At 54.5% G+C, this 21,171-nt stretch overlaps 5 protein-coding genes across 5 annotated transcripts; 4 read left to right on the forward strand and 1 right to left on the reverse strand.

The window, feature by feature from the left end:
- Positions 1–412: 412 nt before the first annotated feature.
- On the forward strand, positions 413–1,192 carry B0H18DRAFT_957573 (uncharacterized protein; the record flags this gene model as incomplete). The annotated part of the gene is made up of 6 exons (XM_048042584.1): positions 413–509; positions 571–587; positions 614–733; positions 754–814; positions 990–1,054; positions 1,136–1,192. 6 exons carry the CDS (start codon positions 413–415, stop codon positions 1,190–1,192), a joined length of 417 nt encoding a protein of 138 aa, XP_047889460.1.
- Positions 1,193–2,690: 1,498 nt separating this feature from the next.
- B0H18DRAFT_1122562 (uncharacterized protein) lies at positions 2,691–5,487 on the reverse strand (the record flags this gene model as incomplete). Its single annotated transcript, XM_048034532.1, has 6 exons — positions 2,691–3,488; positions 3,549–4,405; positions 4,465–4,571; positions 4,627–4,752; positions 4,810–5,201; positions 5,257–5,487. The coding sequence occupies 6 exons, from the start codon at positions 5,485–5,487 to the stop codon at positions 2,691–2,693; spliced, it is 2,511 nt and encodes an 836-aa protein (XP_047889461.1).
- Positions 5,488–6,061: 574 nt separating this feature from the next.
- B0H18DRAFT_1122563 (uncharacterized protein) lies at positions 6,062–6,838 on the forward strand (the record flags this gene model as incomplete). Its single annotated transcript, XM_048034533.1, has 4 exons — positions 6,062–6,188; positions 6,251–6,289; positions 6,350–6,656; positions 6,712–6,838. 4 exons carry the CDS (start codon positions 6,062–6,064, stop codon positions 6,836–6,838), a joined length of 600 nt encoding a protein of 199 aa, XP_047889462.1.
- A 2,378-nt stretch (positions 6,839–9,216) lies between these two features.
- B0H18DRAFT_1122564 (uncharacterized protein) lies at positions 9,217–12,897 on the forward strand (the record flags this gene model as incomplete). The annotated part of the gene is made up of 10 exons (XM_048034534.1): positions 9,217–9,630; positions 9,696–9,914; positions 9,970–10,341; positions 10,396–10,589; positions 10,637–10,954; positions 11,008–11,396; positions 11,447–11,620; positions 11,676–11,814; positions 11,870–12,528; positions 12,578–12,897. 10 exons carry the CDS (start codon positions 9,217–9,219, stop codon positions 12,895–12,897), a joined length of 3,198 nt encoding a protein of 1,065 aa, XP_047889463.1.
- A 2,429-nt stretch (positions 12,898–15,326) lies between these two features.
- Positions 15,327–18,118, forward strand: B0H18DRAFT_912359 (cytochrome P450). Its single transcript, XM_048041561.1, has 14 exons — positions 15,327–15,438; positions 15,498–15,592; positions 15,657–15,748; positions 15,809–15,852; positions 15,903–16,000; positions 16,066–16,238; positions 16,338–16,594; positions 16,650–16,716; positions 16,778–16,972; positions 17,035–17,067; positions 17,114–17,347; positions 17,410–17,442; positions 17,503–17,531; positions 17,583–18,118. The coding sequence occupies exons 1-14, from the start codon at positions 15,375–15,377 to the stop codon at positions 17,747–17,749; spliced, it is 1,581 nt and encodes a 526-aa protein (XP_047889464.1). The 5' UTR covers positions 15,327–15,374; the 3' UTR covers positions 17,750–18,118.
- Positions 18,119–21,171: the final 3,053 nt, after the last annotated feature.

Here is a 21,171-nt window from a genome sequence, read left to right on the forward strand (position 1 = left end):
TCAATGGTAGCACGTTCAAATTAGATTCAAACGTTCCCTCCAATTTCTTTGTGGCGCCGCCCAGGAAGTGGATGCATCACGCGTAATCTTTGCCTTCACAAGACACTTGAATGCGCTTCCTGTATCGCGATTGCGGAATTGGATAAACCGACACGCGCAAACACCCGTGAACGCTGCTGGCTAGTCATGGTTCTAGCTGTCGATCGCGGTTCTCATCGACTACACTAACTTCGCTCGCTGGGTAATTCTGTCATGGTCACCTGTGTCTTCAAGTGCTGAGATATTGACAATATCATTCGCCAGGGCTCCGGTCATTTGTGTGTATATATCATACGCGACGCCCATAGTCCTTCGAATGACATCGGGGAGGCACAAGTTAACCCCGGGCCCTTTCTCGCTCGGTGCGTTTTACATGCCTGTAGGACTCGTTCAAGCGGTCGCTCGGGTGGTGTTCATCATCGTCCTGCTCTGTTTTCCCACGTCAAGAACCGTCAATGATCAGGACATGGGTGCGTTCGACGTTTACAGCCCATTGACTACATAACTGACCATTGTACTTTGATGCGACAGACTGCACTGTCGCGATTGTGAGGGCCGTCTTCGTATTTGCCAGTGCTGGCGGCTCTTGGTAGTGTCGGTAAAAAAAAGTGGTTTATTGGAGCGCTCCCTTCACGTTCTCGCGGCGTCTGACTTTCCGTCTGGTCTCACAGAGTACAGATTCGTCCATCATAATGTGCGTGTGGGCATGCGTAGTCTCCCGTAGGCAGACCACAAGACACGACCTCTTTGACGGGTGGGGACCAGTCGTATAAGGGTGCGTGTGCATTGGCCCTGCGGTATGGTCACTGGTGTGGTGCTGAACCTTAGTGCACCCACAAGGCGCTATTCAATCACCTGGCACGCGGAATCCCTTTGAAACGGGTATCGAGACACCGCTTCCTCGCTGATTATCTGTGGCTATTAATGCGTGGCACCTGATAAGACACCAGGTGCTCAGTACGGGCGAAGGCTGATACGATCGAACGGCCGCGACTCAGAGCGCAAGACACCTGAAGTGAGCTAAAAGCCATTGGATTCCCTTCGTCAATGATGGGAGTGTTCTTTGACTTTTCCGTGCCCCTGTCTCTGTCTTCAGTATGCAGAATTGGGCAATCTGCAGGCATTGCGGAACCCGGACTCGGTGACCAGCTAGCCAGTCAGGCTTTGTAACCGTCCTATCACTCCGCCTCGATGCAGGCTACACCGGCATATTGATACATAATATCCTTGTAGTTAGAGTTACAGAATGATACATGTATCGTTGTAGTCTAGAGACAGTCTCTCAATGCATTACCTTATACATCGCGGTACAGACAGGCGATACATCGGTCAACCGTGCAGCGGCAGGTCGATGTATCACGGTACAGGCAGGCGATACATCAGCCAACCGTGCAGCGGTGGGTCGATGTATCACGGCCCAGGCAGGCAATACATCGCCCAATTCACCGACACCGGTGGATGTATCAGTCTGCAAGTAGCCGTCGGGGGATGTATTTCAGTCCGGCAGGTGATACATCGGCAGACCGCGCTGCGGGCACTGCAATGTATCAATGTCTGTCCATGAAGCCGGCCTCGATGTTGATACATACCGGTCAGTGATACATCCCTCGACATCGTGCGACAAAAATTTATGAATGGCCCGTATAATAAGCAGACATGGCCTTACCGCCATCGCCCTCTCGCCCTCTCGCCCTCTCGCCCTCTCGCACTACTGTCTCTCACGCCCACCCCGCCCCTTTCGAGCCCTCGTCCACTGCCTCGAGTCCCTCTCCGCATCCTCTCGTCGTTGCTTGCTCATCGGTACTTGTCGCTCGCCGCCTCAATAGCCCAAGTCCCCCAAGTCGACTAGCTCCCCGGCTGCCATGGCCGCCTCCTCTTCCACCAATGGCATCCCTGCGAAGCCCTGCGTCACGGTGCAGCCCAACGTCTTCTCGCATTTGACGATGTCCACTGACAGACATAGATGCGCACTGGCAGGCCGGTCCCTCAACGTCATAGTTGCTCCGAGTCATTGACGGGCCTCGATATACTGGCATTGAGGACTTGGTGATTCCGTACCAGTACATACTATATGTAGGCAGTTAGACACCGGATGCGACCTGAGACATTTGTATTGAGGCGAGTCGATCCTATAACTGACAACGATTTTCTTCTACCGCCGCTGGCATGTTGTGACTGAACATGAGACGTACACACTGCCAAGTGCCTCCAGCATACACCCCACACATCACAATCGTGCTGGTATAGGGTGAGTCTATCGACTATATGCATGGCTAGAGTACTCATCACTTATGCATGAGGTCATTGAACGTCACGGTGCGCGTGTCGTAGCCACACCTACATCAATGGTAAGAGGCGTAGATGGTTCCGCGTAGGCTCGCACATGGGTTCTCATACATTAGACGTCGAGTGTATTGTACACTATGAACAAGATAGCTGTCGGCGCAGCACTACACGATGCACTCCCTCAGCCACGACAATGTAATACTAACAAGACGGGAGAAGGCCACAAGATCGCAAGAGATTGTATGAGGTACGTAGGGATGCGGGCATACAAGAACAGCGGGGAATGCGATGCAGGGCAAGATAGCAAGACACAACGGGAAGGCGGCAAGAAGATAGCGACGAGCGAATTATGAAGGAGTCTCAGCTTAGCTCACCTTCCTCTTCTTCGGTGATGCGCCGGCAGCCGCACCGCCTCTCTTCCTTTTTCCATTCAACACCACCCCATCACGGTTCTCCTTCTCCTTCTCCGTGTCTGAGCCACCAGGCAGGTTGTTCGGTCGCGTGCCATCAGGATTAGTAGGTGGGCGACGCATGCGCTGTGGTCGTGCTGCCGTGACACTCCCCAGTGAAGCGTCGGAAGAACGAGACACGCTGCCCTCGACAACTTGAACACCAGTCACTGAGAGAATTTTCTCGCGCGGTGAAATGACACTTGTATGCGTCGTCGATGCTGACCCCGAGCTGACCATGCCAGTAGTGGTCGTCTGCGGCGAAGGAGGTGCATGCGCACCCTGGGCAACCGTTGTCGGCACCGGCTGAGTGGTCGTCGGCGGCGCGATGGCAGGCTGGACGGTCATCGGCGCAGGCTGGACGGTAGTCGGCAGCGGAAGCTGGATGGTAGTCGGCAGCGGAGGCTGAACGGTAGTCGGCAGCGGAGGCTGGACGGTAGTCAGCGGCAGAGGTTGGATGGTAGTCGGCGGCAGAGGCTGGATGGTAGTCGGCGGCGGAGGCTGGACGGTCATCGTCGGCACAGGCTGGACGGTCGTTAGCATCGCGGGCTGGACAGTCGTCGTCGGCAGAGGCTGGGCCGTCGTCGGCATCGCAGGCTGGACAGTCGTCGTCGGCAGAGGCTGGGCCATTGTCGGCATCGCAGGCTGGACAGTCGTCGTCGGCAGAGGCTGGGCCATCGTCGGCATCGCAGGCTGGACCGCCATCGGCATATCCTGGGCAATAGGTTGCGCAGTCAGGAGACACGCAGTCGCAGAGGAGACGATTGAACTCACATTGTAGTAGTAGCTACCTGCTCCAACTTGATTGCCTTGAGCGTGCATCCCATGATTCCAGCCTCCGCGAGGGAAGTACAATGGTGCCATTGCTGTAGGTAGCGACGCATGCATCGCCATGGCCGGAGTGCCTGCGGCAAGCGGGTATGCATAGGACTGTGGCATTGAGGACATGGGGTTCGCAGATGGCGGAAACACGTAGTTCTCGTTGCCCATCAGCGCCATAGTGCGTACGTCGCCACCATCCGACTGATAGCGCAAGTCGTGGCGAACTGGCGGGGTAGCTTCAAACTGAGTCGGGAAAAGTTGAGGAGCAGCAGGGTGAAACTGAGAGTAATCGAGCTGGGAGAAGTGGACGTTGGACGGATAGAGATGGTCAGGATTGGGGCCAAGAAGCAGGTCGAGCATCGACGTCGACGTGGACTCGTCCCAATCGGGGTCAGCAGACAGAGGTATGAAGTTGGCGTCTGACCGCAACACGGCGTTCTCCGCTGAGGAGTCGGGGGCGCTAGCGCTGGCGCTGACAACCGTGTCAGGTGATTTCACAGGGACGGACGGAAGTTCCTCGACGATCTGAGGGTCCTCGACGGCGGTCTGCTCCTCCTCGACGAGCTGCTCCTCCTCGACGGTCTGCTCCTCCTCGACGGTCTGCTCCTCCTCGATGGTCTGCTCCTCCTCGACGGTCTGCTCCTCCTCGACGGTCTGCTCCTCCGACACCGCGGCCGGCAACTCGTGCGCAGAGCCGCTAGGGGTAGAATCACCCGCAACGCTTTCGAGGTCGTCCGCAGGGCCTGTGGCGCTGGGACTCGCGCCAGTTTCCCGCTCGGGTGTCTGGGATTCCTGTTCCTCGGTGCATGCTATAGTGATGATCAGGTCAGTGAGCAGACGTCATTCAAGGTTCAGGTAGTGCGCTCACCCAACTCTTTTTTGACATATTTGATGAATGGCCGAACAAAGCGACCCTTGAAGTCGGGTGTCGACGAGCCAAAGTCATATCCCTGCCCAGGCGGCTCTGAGTGGAATCTTTGAAGAGCCCTGATGAGTACGGCTTGTCCTGCGTCTAGACTACATCACTCACGTTAGGCTCGTGACCTTGTCGCTGCCCGGCTCCTTGCCCACAACAAACACCATGCAGTACATCTTCGTCTTCGCGTGGACAGCGCCGAAGAATTGTCCGAAGGCCGCCGGTAAGTCGTCGATGATACTACACGAATGGATGAGACTTAATGATGCAAACTTCTCATTGACAGGAACAACATACGCTTGACGACAAGCCGGGCTGATATCACCGTCGGCCTGGCTCCCGTCTTCTCCACGAGTCTCCGCTGCGACCTCCTTCGCCGCACGCACCTCGTCCTCGATCTCGGCCTTCACCTCGTCGGACTCGTTCTTGAACGACTCGCCGGTCTCGTACTTGATCAATGCCAGCTTCTCTGCCCTCGAGTACTCCTTCTTCGCAACCTTCGCGGCTTCTATCTTCGCGGTGACTTTGTGTTTGACACGAGTCTTGTAATACTTCCGTGAGTACACCTCATTGACTTGGAGAGAGCGTGTCCCCTTCGGCTTCAGAGAGAATTCACCGCGTGCACTGCGTGAGGTCGCGGCCTTGCGTCCCTTCTGGCCCATCCGATTGTTGTACCAGTTGCACAGTTTCTGCGTCAAGGGATCAGCCACGTTCCGTGCATTTGGGAAGCTCGAGCAAACTCACGCCTTTTCGTCCCTCATTAGCCTTGGCAACGATTGCAAGCTCCTCTTCGGTAAGCGGTTCGACGCGCCCCGGGAACACGACATCCCTCTCCGGGTAAGCTTGGAACCACTCGCGATAGAGTTCAACACGGAAACGCGTTAAGCTTTGCTCAGCCTGATGAGTACGGTAAGACACCACCCTAGCCTCTAGGAATTCGAGCTGCTCTGGGGACGCCCAGGGTTTTGGAGCCATCTGACCAATGAGACGCGGATCGGTAGAGTGTGCACCGTGCCAGCTAGACGCCTATACGGGAGAGCGGTGATACATCCACTGTCTCGCTCGTCCTTATGAAGTTCACATGCCACACAAACCCAAGGCAACGGTAGTATGGCCCACGTCTACATCACCAAGCTCAGCAAGTCCCGAAGGACGATTTCTCATTCATCTCCAAATGGTAAGCATCTCAGTGCACGTCGATCACCGACCAGTCTTACTGATTCGGACGTGGACGGAGGCGTGCCAAAGGCTGTTGGGGCGCGATCGCGCTGGGGCGTATCAGTGGCGAATCAACGGCGTGGCAGCGGCGGTAGCAGCTGCGATAGGTGAGATAGAAGTACGAAGTCTTGAGGGAACCGAACACTGCGGAGGGGTAGCATGGCTGCCATGTCCAGTAAATCCGAGGTCGTGCGACAAGGCATGGTCCAATGGGCACTGGACGTTCGCTCGCCGCGATCCGCGAGACACATAAAGGACTGATCCTTGGCCTTCGCTCTGACCAGGATCCGACCCACCTCCCCTCAAGTTCCCATACTCTTCTTCGCTCGCGATGGCCAACGGGAAGGACACTGGCAAGGACGTCACCACCAACCCCTCGACACCGGCACCTGTTATCAGTGTCGAGCAGCTGCAATTGCTGATCGCGCAGCTTCGCGTTTTTGCGGAGCAGGAGGAGGGTAAGGATTCCCTTTTTCTTTGACATGTATCGTGAGTTGAACAGAAGTTTCCCCCCGAGCAGACCGTCAAATTTGGGAGGCTGTGGACATGCCTGCGCGCGGTATGTAATTCTTTTCATTAATGACTACGCGATACGATCACTGACTACAGTATCTCATAGGAGAGCAGAGGAGTGACCAGACCGCGTCTGACAGGGCCCATCAGGAACCCACGGATGGAAAGGGACCCCCGCCGCATATTGCAGCGCCTCAGCCAACCGCGTTGGCTGCTGGGTGTGGCGTCGGCGGGTCTGGCAGCGGCGGCCCCATCAGCGGCGGCTTCCCGAGCGGTGGTGGTGGCGGCGGTGGCGGCTCCGGTGGCAATCGACCAAGCTGCGGTTGTGGCGTTGGCGTTGGCGGCGGCGGCGAGAGTGGTGTCCGCTGGTACTGTGTGACCAGAGGGCGTGCTGTCGGAGTTTTCGTTGGCTGGTAAGTGTATGGTTCCCTTTTGTGTCCAGCCGTCCTGAACTCGCATCTGCAACAGGCCAAACGTGTCGCCTCTCGTCATCGGCGTACCTAACTCCGTGTACCAGCGTTACCCAATGTTTGCTGTGGCGCTGGCAGCTTTCGTGGAGGCGACGGCCAATGGTACCGTGTTCCTCATTCTGTAGTTGCATGTCTTCGGACCATCCTCGCCTGCCTCGCTGTCTCTTCGCCGGGCTATCTACTCTCGCTGCACCATCACTCCATCGCCTTTCTTGATACCATGTCCGTTGTGTTCGTCGCCCCATCACAGTCACATGCTCCGCTGCTCGCCCGAAGTTGTATTACTGTTACATAATCATGTAACACAACGTCTGCAGTATATTCTTGAGCCTTACACGAAAGCAATCAGTTGTGCCCCTTCATGAGTTGCTCGCCCTCGATCCGCACCATCTATACACCACGCCTCCCAATCGTATCCATGGGCCGACGTGCCAAACATCACACGTTAGAGCAGAGAGTTACCTCGAAACGAAGTCAGCAAGCGAAGTACGCCGACAGTCCTTCGTAAGATATACTCTATGAGGTTCGGAGTTCGTTTTGCTTACAGTAGACTTACAGTGGTCGTGCGAGGCGAGCCAGAGTGAGTCGCGACGCATATGCAGTCAGCGTTGGGCATCGTGCAAGCCCCTTCCACCATCGAATCAAAGCAGTCCCTGCGGCGATCTTTACTCTTGCGCGAACACCTTTCAGCATCTCGGTGGCACGCCGGCGTGGTACCGTGAGGACCGATCTCGGCCTGTACGCTCCTCCATACACCCCGACAATCCCCTCGGAACTGCTTCGAGTCGGAGGGGCTGATCGGGACAAGGGTGAGGGCGATGAACTGTTTGCGCCGGACAAGGGAGATGCCAGTGTGGCAGCACAAGACTTGACCCATGTCTTGAATGGCCAGCAATATCGTCTCTTCACAACGAACGGCGCGCAACGCTTCACGGAATGGAGGTATCAGCCCATCTCGGACACTGTAGCTAAGGTCGAAACGGAGATCGAGGCACGTATTCATAGCTGGGACGCGGGCACAGGCGACGGAGACTCGGAGGGCCTTAGTACGGATAACTTTGAATGCGCAGCCGCACGGGCTGTGGGCATGAATTGGGCCGCAAAGATCATATGTACGCTCGCTCAGGAGTTAGAAGTACTGCAGAACGGCTACTTAGTGTATCAGGCTGCATTCGACGAGATGTTATTACCTTGGCAGTGCATGAACTTGATTGCATAGCCAGCGGGTATAATACATATGTTTCACTCACATGTTGAAACCGATGCAACACTTGGTTCACTATGTACTTCGCGGACTTCGGAGGGTAATCGGCGAGCTCACACAAATTCAGGACCTTGTCCCTTCGACATTGCCTACCTGACTTCAACACATCTCTCTCACGACAAGGGCAGCATGATCGACATGGCTCAGATCAAGTACATGGTCATTGAGTGAGTGCGAATAGCAAGTTGAGTACGCAGGAGCGATGACCGAGGTTAGTGGCAGCATAGTACTTTTGGCGGTTCCTCTAGCCTCAACTTACACATTAACGACAATGTTCGCCTCTGCCCCCCTCACGAACTGCGCTTCCCTCTTAACTAACCAAAACGTTGCTGTGGTTCACTCGTCGCCCTCTTGTGCAATCATTGGCCCTCTCTCGTCTTGAAAGGCCCTTTCTTCATGTAGAACTCTTCGACCTTTGGTTCAGCTGAGCGTTATACCGCCTCTGATTGGTCAAGCGAGCCTCAGGTCAGTAGTGTCCTAATTTTGGCTCCTGTACCGTCGGTGTCACATGCGCTTCGATTGAGTGCGCGTCGGTGAACGCCGTGTTGGCTTCGGCGACCTTGCGGACCTAATTGACCACGATGCGAACCACGAAGCTCCTCCTCCTTCCATTTCCGAACGTCTCTGCCTCCAAAGGTGTGATCAAGGCGTCGAAATGGAGCGAGTTATGGCTGAGAACGGACGTTTTCCAGCTCCATGGACATGGTGAGTTCAATCCGATTCTATAGATCAGACTTTTTGGCTCCGCGGAGAAGATTCCATGTATAGCGCTGCATGAAAGTCGGCGGTCAAGGCAATGGACGGAGCGAGTAGCGGCTGAAAAGAAGTATAAACATTGGTGAGTTTGGTTCGGTTTCAATATATCAGGCTTCTTGGCTCCGCGGAGGAGACTGCATGTGTCGTCCTGCACGAAGATTGAAGACTGATCCTTTGGCCGCATATGTAGGATGCGTGTAATGGAACCATCTGCCGCATTGGAGATAATTACCTGTTGTCCGAGTAAGTGCATATACTGATCTGAATGGACAAATCCAGTAGCTCTAATTCACTCCCCAGATGTCTCATTTCCGAACTGTGGGTGAGTGTCGATTGACTTACGCGGCCTGGATCGAAGCTCAGTGGTGTCCAGGACCCCGCCCGGATCGGTGCATCAATGCGGTGGTCGGCATCGACCAGGGAATGTCGGGGTCAGTCCGATTCTTCCTGTGCCGAGTTCGTGAATCCGCCTGGCTGCTCGCCATGGCCCCCCTTGCAAAGAAGCGACGCCGAGGGCTTGTTGGCGTAACATTTTACGATGCTGATGACGACGACGACAACGACGACAACGAGACTCCCAGACGTCGAACACAAGGGTCTCTCCATCAGCACACATCGTTCGCAACCACCGCCACAGGGATATCCACTCGAACATCCCGCATCTCTGCGGCAGATCCCTCCGCCGCTGACACGAACCCTGTACCTCCGGTCTCTGCCCAGCAGGCAGACGCGATCCTGGACGATGTCCTCGAGCTTCCTGTGCCAGGCCCGGCATCCAATCCAGACTGGGAGAGGGAACTCGGTGAAGATGACGCACATGGCGCGTTGTCGCCTGAATTCTTCACAGATATTGGCGAGTATCTAGAAGCTACCAAAACCCGAAGGCGCACAGCTAGCGTGAGTGTGCGATCTTCATCATTGCAATCACATTAACACTCACTCGCGTACGCTCATCATGATAGGACTATCCTCTACTTGAATGGTCTAGGAACTGCGTCGACGAATGGCTCGCTGAGCTTCTTCGTCACGAGGGACGCGGTGATTTTGCGTACGACACTTGTGCTGGATGCGACGCAGGGGAACTGCAACTCTATCGCTGCGATGATTGTTGGGATCCACGGTTCTACTGCCAAGATTGCACCCTTACTCGCCATCGTCGCAACCCGTTTCATCGACTCAAGGTATGTCACCTCTCAAGTCCCACTCAATGTGCCTTGGCATTCACCAGCTGCACAGATGTGGGACGAGACACGACTGCGTAAGATCACTCTTAAGCAGCTGGGGCTGCGGATCCAGCTGGGTCATGCAGTCGGCGACTTATGCGCAAACCCACAGAGAGCGTTCGGCGACGACTTCGTCGTCCTCGATGTTTCTGGAATTCATGAAGTGGCCCTCGACTACTGTGGTTGCGAGGGTGAAGAAACAAAGCCCACTCAGCTGCTACGGTCGAAGCTCTTTCCTGCGACGAGCGTGGATCCGAAGACGGCGGCAACCTTTCGTCTAATGGAGCACTACCACGTCTTGCACAACCAAACGAAGACGTCCGGTTTTGAGTTCTACAACACTCTCTCGCGGTTGACGGACAACACAGGGACATTGGACCAGAAGGTACGTAGTCGTGCATAGTGTGGCACACAACACTGACAGGTCGTATTGCAACAGGGTCGATATGGCAGTCTCATGCGCATGGCACGCATGTGGATCCATCTCAAAATGCTCAAGCGATTCGGCCGTGGGCACGATCCAGGTGGTGCCAGAGCCACCGAACCTGGCTCCTGTGCGGTCGCCTGTCCCGCCTGCCCGCATCCCGGAATCAATCTCCCGTCGAACTGGGAAGATGCGCCGCCAGAGAAAAGGTACGACTCAGTGGCATATAATGGTGTTAATATTCAAACACGTGCAGCTGGCTCTATCGCCTCTTTGTCGGCATAGACGCAAACTTCCGGCTGAAGCGCAAGGACGTGTCTACAGACGCCGTCGATCCCGGACTTAACAGGGGGTATGCGTACTTTGTCGAGGAGAAGGCGTACAAGGCGTTTTTGGACGTACACGACAAGCACGAGACGATTGAGAAGAGTTCGTGCAACAGTCACGACGCGGTCAAGCTGGCGAATATGAGAGGCAGCCAGGGCACTGCTGCTAGCGGAGTCGCGACAATCGAGTGCGTCCGTCATGACATGAAGCGACCGTGTTCCATAGGAGACCTTCAGAAGGGAGAGCGGTATGTGTTCGCGCCTCTTGTCGTGCCAGCACCATTAAAGTCGGATGATACAGATACGTGAACATGGATTACCTTTTCGCGAGCAGCTTGCGCCAGCACTCCACGACACGCGTCGTTGTCTCGTACGACATCGCCTGCCAATGGAGTGTTAATCTATGGAGCCGGATGATGCAGTACGAGTTCGAATGGAACTTCGAGCGACAAACAATCACGTTCCTCATCCCGAAATTTCATCTTCCAGCTCACCAAGAAAGCTGCCATACGAAATACTCGTACAACTTCATCAAGCACGTCGGCCGTACAGATGGAGAAGCCGTCGAGCGCGGTTGGGCAGCTGTCAACGGATTCTCGGGCAGCACGAAGGAGATGGGGCCAGGATCGCGTCGGGACGTCCTCGATGACGCGTTCGGTGACTACAACTGGCGCAAAGTCATTCAACTACGTACGTGTTGGTTTGAATCTGCTGAATGGGTTGCACTGATTCGGTTATAGCAAAAACATTGCTTACCAGGATCAAGAACGCGGTCGACGAGCGCAGCAAACATGTAGCCGAGTTCCAGGAGTTGACTCAGGTCACGAACTCTGCACATGTAGCTGAGTGGATGCAGCAAGTGGAGGCTTGGGAGAATGGAGCCGATTTCAATCCGTTCGTAGGCACTCGGCACCGTGAGTCCCTTGCATGTATGTACATCGCTTCAGTCGAATCTCACGAACCGTACAGCTGTGACACTCGCGTCTATCCGCCGCACGCTCGCAGAAGAAGAATCAACTGCCATCAACGATGGAACACTTACTATGCTCCATGTCACGGTGTCGCCAAGTGTACTCATCATCGCAGGCCTAGAAATCGAAGACCTTCAGTAAGTTTGTTATCTTCGGGTTCATGCCTTCATTACCACTAAGCTTCGTGTGTAGGCGTCGCCTTCGCAAAGATGCTGCATCTGTCGGCAGCAATGGTACGGATTCGCAGCACGCAGACATTGTCCGCCGTCGCAACAACCTACAGCTTCGGATCAATGCCTGGCGGGAGTTTCAAGATCTCTACATGCCCGGGATCCTCCAGCTACGAACCGTGAATGTGTCCGTGAGGACAGTCCAACCCGAGAACATCCCTCTCTACCTTCCGTCCGCTGTCGTCAATGTGGCCTCCGTTCCCCCTTACCCCGCCCTCAATGACATCGAACGGCGCCTTCGTCATGCCCAGGTTACTGACACTTTGGAGCAGCTGAAGCAGCACCTCCGTGCTCGCTCAAAACTCTACGGCGTGAAGGACCGGGACGTCCGCGGCCAGCGATACAACACTCGCTCTCGTACGTATATCAATACTGTCGATGCGCGCATCGACGCCGACGCCACTCGATACCGTGTTGCCTATGCCGCTCTGCTTTCCCTTGACCCAGCAGATGACCTCAAGTGGCAGAAGTTCCTGCGTCCTCTGAACGACAGCGACGTTCGTGGAATGCAAGATAGTCTTGAAAAGGAATCTGAGGGTAGAAGAACACTGTCTTGGATCTGGCGCACGTCGGGCTTCTCTCGTGATGACGCCTCCGAGGACGACGAGGACGATTTGGAAGGTATGTGTCACCTAAACTACTTGTTCTTTTGCTGATAGCATTGTTCAAGCTGTGCGCATCGAGTGGTGCAAATCGCGTGCGCGCGCCCATCGGTGGAGCGAGGAGTGTGATCTTCTCGAGGAAGAGATGCGGCGTGTTACGGCATTTTTCGAGTGGGAGAGTCAGTTGTGGTCTCGACGTGCCGAGAATGCGGCCTGGACGGATGAGGCAAGCACCCAGTCTCCCGCATTTGCTACCAGCCATGAGCATATCGAAGGTCGCATCGCATATGCTCATCGGCAAGCTGACATACGCACCGCCTTGGTAGAACGCTGTAAGAAGTCTTGGGTGGATGTAGCAGAGTATCTACAGATTGGGACCCAACTGTAATGTATGTCGCGCCATTGCTGCAGTGAGCGCAAATGATACACTCTTTTTGACCACGTAAATACGTACTGCGAGACATATGCTACCACGAGGCAAGCGCGATGTATCACAGGAGACCGGCCGACGCGATGTATCAAGAGGTCCTACCAGAAGACACAATGCATTACGAGGCATCAGTAGACACGATATATGATAATAATCATAAGCTACGGGTGGGTGTGATGTATTACAAGACATTGTGGGACGAAACATGGTACGAGATGGATGTGATACATCGAGGCACACTGACAGACATGATGTATCAAGAGACGTGGCCGGCAGACACGATGTCTCAGCAGACGCGATGTATGAGCAGACACAATGTATTAGCAGACACGAGCAGACACGATGTACATGGGAGACGTATGGTGGACGCGATGTATCACAGACGCGAAAAGCCAAGTCAAACCGACGTCGCATGATGTGCTAGGACAGATGTATCGCATGATGGGTCGGCCGCGATGTCTAAGGGTACTGATACACCTCTGAACTGACGGACACCACGTGCGATAGAGGAGATGTGGTGGATCGCGGGGCATCCCCGATCTTTTTGCAGGATAGAGGCGATGCATGCACGGCGGTTGTGAGGCGCGGAAGAAGTCCATAGTAGGAACACGATGACAGGAAGGGTTGGACAAGATGGACCTCGCGCGCGACAGGGTCGCCGTGCTGCGTGGGAAGGCATACATATCAAGTGTCATGGGGAACAGTTATATTGGCACTCACGGACGGTCATCAAGTGATCCTCCGCCAGCCATGCGTCAGACGTCACACAACAGATGGAAACTCGTGCATGGTGAGAACAACACGGGGCGGAAGAAACCACAAGTGGAAGAGGAGGCGGCCATGGCTGATGAGCTCGTCGACTTGGGACCATGGGGTACTGATGCGAGTGACAAGCAGCAGTGAGCAAGATTCGACGGCATGGCATTAGTGGCAGAGGATGCGGAGAAGGACGGGAGACAGTGGGCGAGGACGAGGACGGGGCAGGGTTACTGTGAGAGGGAGGGCGAGATGGTGATGGCGGTGCCATGTTTGCCTATTATATGGGCCATTCATAAATTTTTGTCGCACGATGTTGAGGGATGTATCACTGACCGGTATGTATCAACGTCGAGGCCGGCTTCATGGACAGACGTTGATACATTGCAGTGCCCGCAGCGCGGTCTGCCGATGTATCACCTGCCGGACTGAAATACATCCCCCGACGGCTGCTTGCAGACTGATACATCCACCGGTGTCGGCGCCGGAATTGGGCGATGTATTGCCTGCCTGGGCCGTGATACATCGACCCACCGCTGCACGGTTGGCTGATGTATCGCCTGCCTGTACCGTGATACATCCACCGGGCTCGGCGACTCAGCGCACTGCCCAGCGATGTATTCGCTCGAGTCGTGAGAAAGCCATCAACGGCCGTCCACCACCTGAACGAGGCCGTGTTCCTGCAGTTGATCGAAAGCTGGATGAGGGTATGAGCAGAGTAGATCGCGGCTGCGACATTGAGTTACATCAGCGAGGGGTTGCACATTGTATGAGTAGGTCACATACCGAAAGGAGACAGCGGACGCTGGAGGTGTCGGTCAGTCCGATTGACATTACGCATGGAAGTGCATCAACGAGCCGGGCGGGTCCGCGACCTGTTGTGTAGTCGGTGTATGCACCGTTAATACTGTACGCAGCCCACTCGCGGTGTGCGTCAGCCCATCTACGCGGCAGGCTGACCTGGAGACCTACTACATGTGTGGTATATAATGAATCAGTACAGACCACAGGGAAAGCTGATGACGTACTAGATCAGGTAGTGGGCGGTGTCCGATGGCTCCGGGAAGCATCCCAGTGCTGGTGGTCTGGGTATGTCGCGCCCGCGTTGGTATATCGGAGGCGCATCAACGCCACCGGCGGCCTTCTGTCACGTATAGGTGCGCGTTCTCCTGGTGAAAGCGCGGGAGAGACCGGTGGTGAGTCTGTTATGTATCAAGCACTCCGAATCGGGCGTAGCGGTACCAGTAATATATACGGAGGAGGAGTGCAACCGTCTGTGATACATCGGTCCAAGGAGCGAGCGGGTGGCTGAATCATCTGAGTCAGCGGCTGCCAAATAGGGTAAGTGAGGTCGGACTCTTATGTATCAACAGCTCTGATACATCGCACTGACGCACTGTTATGTATCGCGTCGTCGGTGGATTGCTTGGTGGTGGGGGGCTCGGTGAGTGAGAGGTAGGATGTATCATTTTGTAACTCTAAGGAGAGAGGACTATATATCAGTCTGCCAGCTCTAGGTGCTCGATGTTGATTTTTGCGGATACATATACAGCGGGGCAACTGCTCCCCTTGGCCCCACATAGCCGTGAATTCTGCGCATAATCATGGCACTTACTTCACTGGCCCTAGCCTGTCTCTTGGCAGCTCTCGCGCTGTGGCCATTTGTCACTTATCTATGGATGCGCATTGCGGGCTCAACTCTGCATAAGATCCCAGGGCCGCCGGTGAAATCTTTCTGGACTGGTATGCGATCCTATGCCTCTTCAGAGCTGTGATGCCATTCAGTTGACACGTATTTACAGGCCATTTCAGTCAATTTTTTGCTCGTGATGGAGAGAACTTTCAGCGACACCTGGCGAGTTACGGGCCTATCACCAAGATCAACGGCTTCCTCGGGGTGAATCCATTTATTGCTTACCGATGTTTTCGATGTTGATCAACGTTCGCATCTTGCCTCGCAGCAACCTATATTGTGTGTCGCAGACCCTAAAGCTCTGCACTACATCTTGGTCAAGGAAGAACACATATATCAGGAGACTGATGATTTCATATCGTACGTCGTCTCTTACAGGTGACATTTTTGGTGCGGATTCGTGTGGCTAATTCATTTTAGGGGCAATATTTTGTACTTTGGACCCGGACTTTTATCAACACTTGGTATGACATGCTTGTTGGTCGTTTCGAAGAGGCCACTCACTGGAATGCAGGTCAACAGCACGCAAATCAGCGCAAGATACTGAATCCCGTATTCTCTATAAATCACATGCGCCATATGCTACCGTTGTTTTACTCTATCGTCCATAAGGTAAGATGACATCCACCGTTGGTATCATAGGTATCATAGACTATGACCTAACCTTTCCTGGACAGTTACGGGATGCAATCCGATATCGTGTACAAGACGGGCCACGGGAACTCGATGTTCTGCATTGGATGGGACGAACGGCTTTGGAGCTCATTGGTCAAGGCGGTCTAGGGTACACGTTTGACCCACTGGTGGAGGATAGGATAGACCCATACGGAGAAGCATTGAAAGCAATCGTGTACGTTTCACAGTCATACTAGTCACTCCGCAAATGCTGACGGCTCCAAATGCATGACTCGCCGCGGACCATAATCCGACTGCACCTCACTGCTCACAGTCCGCTCGCGTTTCGCCTATCGGTTTTCGTCAAGCTAGTACTACCTCTTTCCAAGAGGTTGGTTCCCAGATGGTTGCGCAGGGCAGTAGTGAGATTATTTCCCACTGCATCTACCGTTAATCTATTGGCCGAGGTTGTCAATACAATGCACGAGAGATCGAGTGCGATATACCAGGAGACGAAGCTCAGAGTTGTTGGGGTGGATGCAGAGGTTGTGAAGCAAATAGACGGACGCAAGGACATATTGAGCAGCCTCAGTGAGCTTTCCAAACTTTATTACTCGTCGATCAGAGTTCTTGACGAACAATCAAGTACGCGCTAACACCGCAGCGGATGTCAAGGATCAGCTTTCGGAAGAGGAGATTGTCGGACAGATTTCGTAAGTTTGCCGGCTTCTTCTATGCGGGCGTCATGTACGTTGACAACGGTCTCTGCTTTAGCACGCTCCTCTTTGCGGCGACGGATACGACGTCGACTGCGCTCTCGCGCATCCTGCATCTCTTAGCCCAGCATCCCCATGTGCAGCAGAAGCTGAGACATGAGCTCCTTGAGGCCAATGCTGCCGATGAAGTATCATATGAAGAGCTGAACAAGCTCCCGATCTTGGACAGTGTCTGTCGGGAGACGCTAAGGCTGTGAGTACCGTGCGTGATTTCAGCTCCTTGTTCGAACTACTGATGTCCAGTATCGCTGTCAGTCACCCCCTGGTAGTTTCATATTCAGAGTGTATGTCTATCAGTTCATCATTGAACACCTCCACAGATGACCTCGTTTAGGGCGACGAAGGACACCGTCCTTCCTCTATTCAAACCGATCACCTTGACAGATGGTCGCCAAACAAGTGAAATCCCTATAGCCAAAGGCTCGGAGATCCTTCTCGAGTATCTCGGATGCAATGTCAGCAAGAGCTTGTGGGGCGAAGACTCCCTCGAGTGGAAGCCCGAGCGTTGGCTCTCGGGAATTTCGACTAAGGTGGCGGATGCTCGTGTCCCTGGCGTCTACTCTCACTTGTACGGGTCTATCAGGATATCCGGCGTGCTCAAGCTGTTTCACTGACTCTCTATGTGGATAGGATGTCATTCGCCGGCGGGAAGAGGGCTTGCATGTAAGTGTACCGAGTACGACTGCCTGACTTTGTGCTCACTCTGAGACTTCGTTACGCAAGCGGGTTCAAATTCGCCGAAATGGAGATGAGTAAGTGTCAGCACGGTTCGCGTAGAATCGATGATCTGACCATGATCGCAGAGACCGTTCTATCTGTCCTTGTGTCAACATTCACCTTCGAATTAAGCGACAAACCCATTGCATGGAACATGGCGGGCATAATGTACCCAACAGCCGGAAAGGAAAGCAGCAACCCCTCGTTGCCCATGAAAGTCGGGCTCTACAACTTGAATGTACCGCGAGTTTAAGGGGGCTTAACGGCACAAGTGACGGGCAAGTGCTCTATGGGAATCTAGTAGGTCTCATCGAATTCTCAACAGGTTACAATTTTTAGCCACGGTGGACTCGGAGACGTCCGCAGCCTGAACTATGAAGCTTGGTGAGGGAAGGTCCGGCACATATGCACGCAAGATCACATATCTGTGGTCTCCGAGTTCATCAGGATTTGATTATTTCCATTCCAATGTATGCAGTCCCAGCTGCCGAGGGCATCCCCGTGACGACGAGCCCGACAGTATTCCGCTGTTAGATGGCGTTCGTCCACGACTGTGATTAAATAGAAATCTTGTCAGTACTACTCGTTCGAAGCCTCGCGATCCAGAACTGTAATACAGTAAGTCAGTTCCTGATATAACTTGAACAGTATTGGCACCGCAAAGTCGCATCGTGTCACTGCAATAATACCTGGGCCTCCCCACTGACATGATTTATAATGATCTGCTCTACACATACAGTCACATACAACTAAAGCTGTACAAATTAGACGACCATCAGGTTGAAGTTCTCGGAATGATCTTGTTGACATGTACACGACTCCTCTAAGCATCTCGGCGACATCCGTCGCCTTACCCCGTAAGCTTGAGGCACCGCGCGAGGGATTTGGTCATAGCACGAGGACGGAGAGATGGATATGCGTGGAAGAAGTCGACACACTCTTTAGGCTCGACCACGTCGTGGCTTCATACACCACGGCCATTAGTGCACGGGGGTCTCGATGATATCCAAGTATGCAGACTCACGTCTGCTGCACGTGTTCTAGGACACTTTGGTAGTCCCGCCAATCGTTCAGGTGTGTAGTGCAGTGATTGCAGCTCCACACACGGTGGAACGTGGTGGTGGTCGTATCGACCTGTTCGAGGTGACGTATCGCATTGATGTATTCTTCATCGTGCAATACACTTCAACTTGCCTGTGGCCCGTCGTATTGCAACGCATCACTGTGAGCCGACAAATCATGCAAGACCTGTAGTATCGTTCCGACAGAGATCGGCGGAAACAAACGACTTTAGTACGCAGGAAAGATGCTACGCTCAGAGCGAACAGTGGACTTACGGCGAACCGCCAGCAGCATGCGAAGTCGCTCGCCGGCACGGTGCCCAGAGATGGTCCCCGGGCTGTGAATGGGCATCGCTCGCAGAGAAAGCGCCTATCCAACCGGTCCAAGTCCTCCGCCCGCACTGTCTCCGGATCGAGACCCGCTCTCGAGATCAGATACTTGACTATCATGGAGCAAAGCACATTATAACTCAAGGTGCAGTGATCAATCTCCCGTCCCTGTGTCTCGCACAATGCTACCCAGAACGCCACGTCGTACCTGTCGAGGGGCCTTCCATTGCAAGCGAGGCACTCGACGACCTCGTTGATTCCGAAGAACCACTTGTTCCCATTGTGTCTTTGTGAGAGGACGAAGACCGAGGTGGCTAGCGCGAGACGGCCACCTCCGCCCACCGACGTTGGTTGGTTGGTAATCCCGTTTATGGTCATTTGAGGGCGAAGCCCTATGTAGACTCTAACTATACACATGTACTATACTACTAAGTTCGAAGCGATTGTGTCTAACTAGTCATTGGCTCGGTGTATCTCCGTAGAGACCACTCTGCCGGTTGGGATGGATTATCGTAAGGGGCTATGATGTATGTACAGTAGAGTGATTAGTCCTTGTTGTATAGTCCATGTACAATGTATAGTGTTCGTTTGCGATGGTTCATAGTGGGGTATCGTGGATGCGCGCGTGTGAGGGGTAGTGGGTCATCAGTCGTCGTCCTCCTCGGCTGGTAGGTCAAGTCCTCCGAAGGTGCGGTCAAAGCGGCCAGTGGCATGTATGAAGCGGAAAAGTGGGCGGATGGTGTCGGCCTGCGAGAGCAGGTGTTTGAGCGAGTGGGCTTTGCTTCCAATCTCGCGTCGTAACCAGTCGCGTTGTGGCTTGTATTCCGGGCACTCAAGGAGGAAGTGGCGCACGGTCTCTCGGTGGGCTCGGCATGCGGGGCATCGTGCGGTGTCGGATCGGCGAATGCGATGGAGGTGGTAGTTGAGCGGCGCGTGTCCAGTACGTAGCTGGATGAGGAGGCTCGCATGGCGGCGAGGTAGAGGTGCGACAAGTTTGGAGAACTTTTTCGATGGCATGTCGGGGTCGATACGGGCCAGGGCCTCGAAACGAGGTGAGTCTTTCCATCTTTGGACAGCGGCTGCTTTGATTTGCTCGAGGAGATGTCTGCGGATCGCGGATATGCTGGACGGGAGTGTGGAGCGGAGGAACTCGGGGAGATCGCCTGGCGGGCTACTGTCGCCCCTTGCGGCTTTCTTGGCTTCCTCGTCTGCGCATTCATTGCCGTCAATTCCGCGGTGTCCTGGGACCCAGCGAAGTGTGAGCCGCGCGTCAGGGTGTGCATCATAGAAGGCACTGATAGATTGGTGTAGGGCGTCGAGGAGGTAGTGGCCGGGCTGGCGGGAGCGCGTTCGCGAGGCTCGGAGGCATGGCGTGTTGTCGGCAGCGCAGGATGTTTGGACGAGACGGTGTGCGAGTTGTGTGAGGAGTTCCATTCCCATGATGATCCCGACGATTTCGGCTTCGTACACTGTGTGTCGTGTCGCTGACCCGAGGTAGTATCTGAGGATGTGTAGTCGTGGGTCATTGGGGATGTAGAGGACTGCTGAGGCTCCTACTCCGCCGTCGATTTCAGAGCCGTCTGTGTAGACTGCCGGGATGTCCTTCGCCTGCCAGGTACGGTCCTCTTCTTCTGCCACATCTTTGTTGTCCGCAATCTCCGTTGCATGCCTCGGCATCCAGCCTGGAGGCTGCCGAGTCGCCTGGATGTGTTCGACATTTCGGCATCTGTCGAGCCGAAGGGCTTGAGTGAGCTCGTGGAGGGGGGACTTATGATGATTCACGGGGGTGCGCGCATCCTGGATTCTATCGTATAGTGGGTGGGAAGGTGGTAATGTAAGTAACCTAGTAGCAGCCTGTATCGTAACACGGTCAACAAGAAGGTCAAAGGGAAGTAGGTTCGCATGCACGTCGAGTACGTCTGATGCCGTAGTTCGCATCGCACCTGTGATCAATAGCGCGGCTTGTCTCTGGACCCGTGATAGGCGTTGGACTGCGCCAACCGAGCCATGACGGCGTGATTTGCCTGGGATGTCGTAGGTGGGAGTGAGCCATATTTCCGCAGCATAGAGCATCCGTGGGACGAGGATAGAGAGGTAGAGTTGCTTGATGTACCGGAAAACAACGCCTTGGGTAGGTTTGGCGATGCGTCTGAAGAGGTTGAGCCACGTCGTCCCTTTGGCGAGTGCACGGGCAGTGTGTTCTTTCCATCGCAATTGTCGGTCGACGATGACACCGAGGTATTTGGTGAAGTTCGAGGCTGGGATGGTCTGCTGCGACAGTCGG

This window comes from Fomitopsis serialis, assembly GCF_022376445.1.
Source record: "Fomitopsis serialis strain Sig1Antser10 chromosome Unknown B0H18scaffold_79, whole genome shotgun sequence".
NCBI classification, from domain to species: Eukaryota; Fungi; Basidiomycota; class Agaricomycetes; order Polyporales; family Fomitopsidaceae; genus Fomitopsis; species Fomitopsis serialis.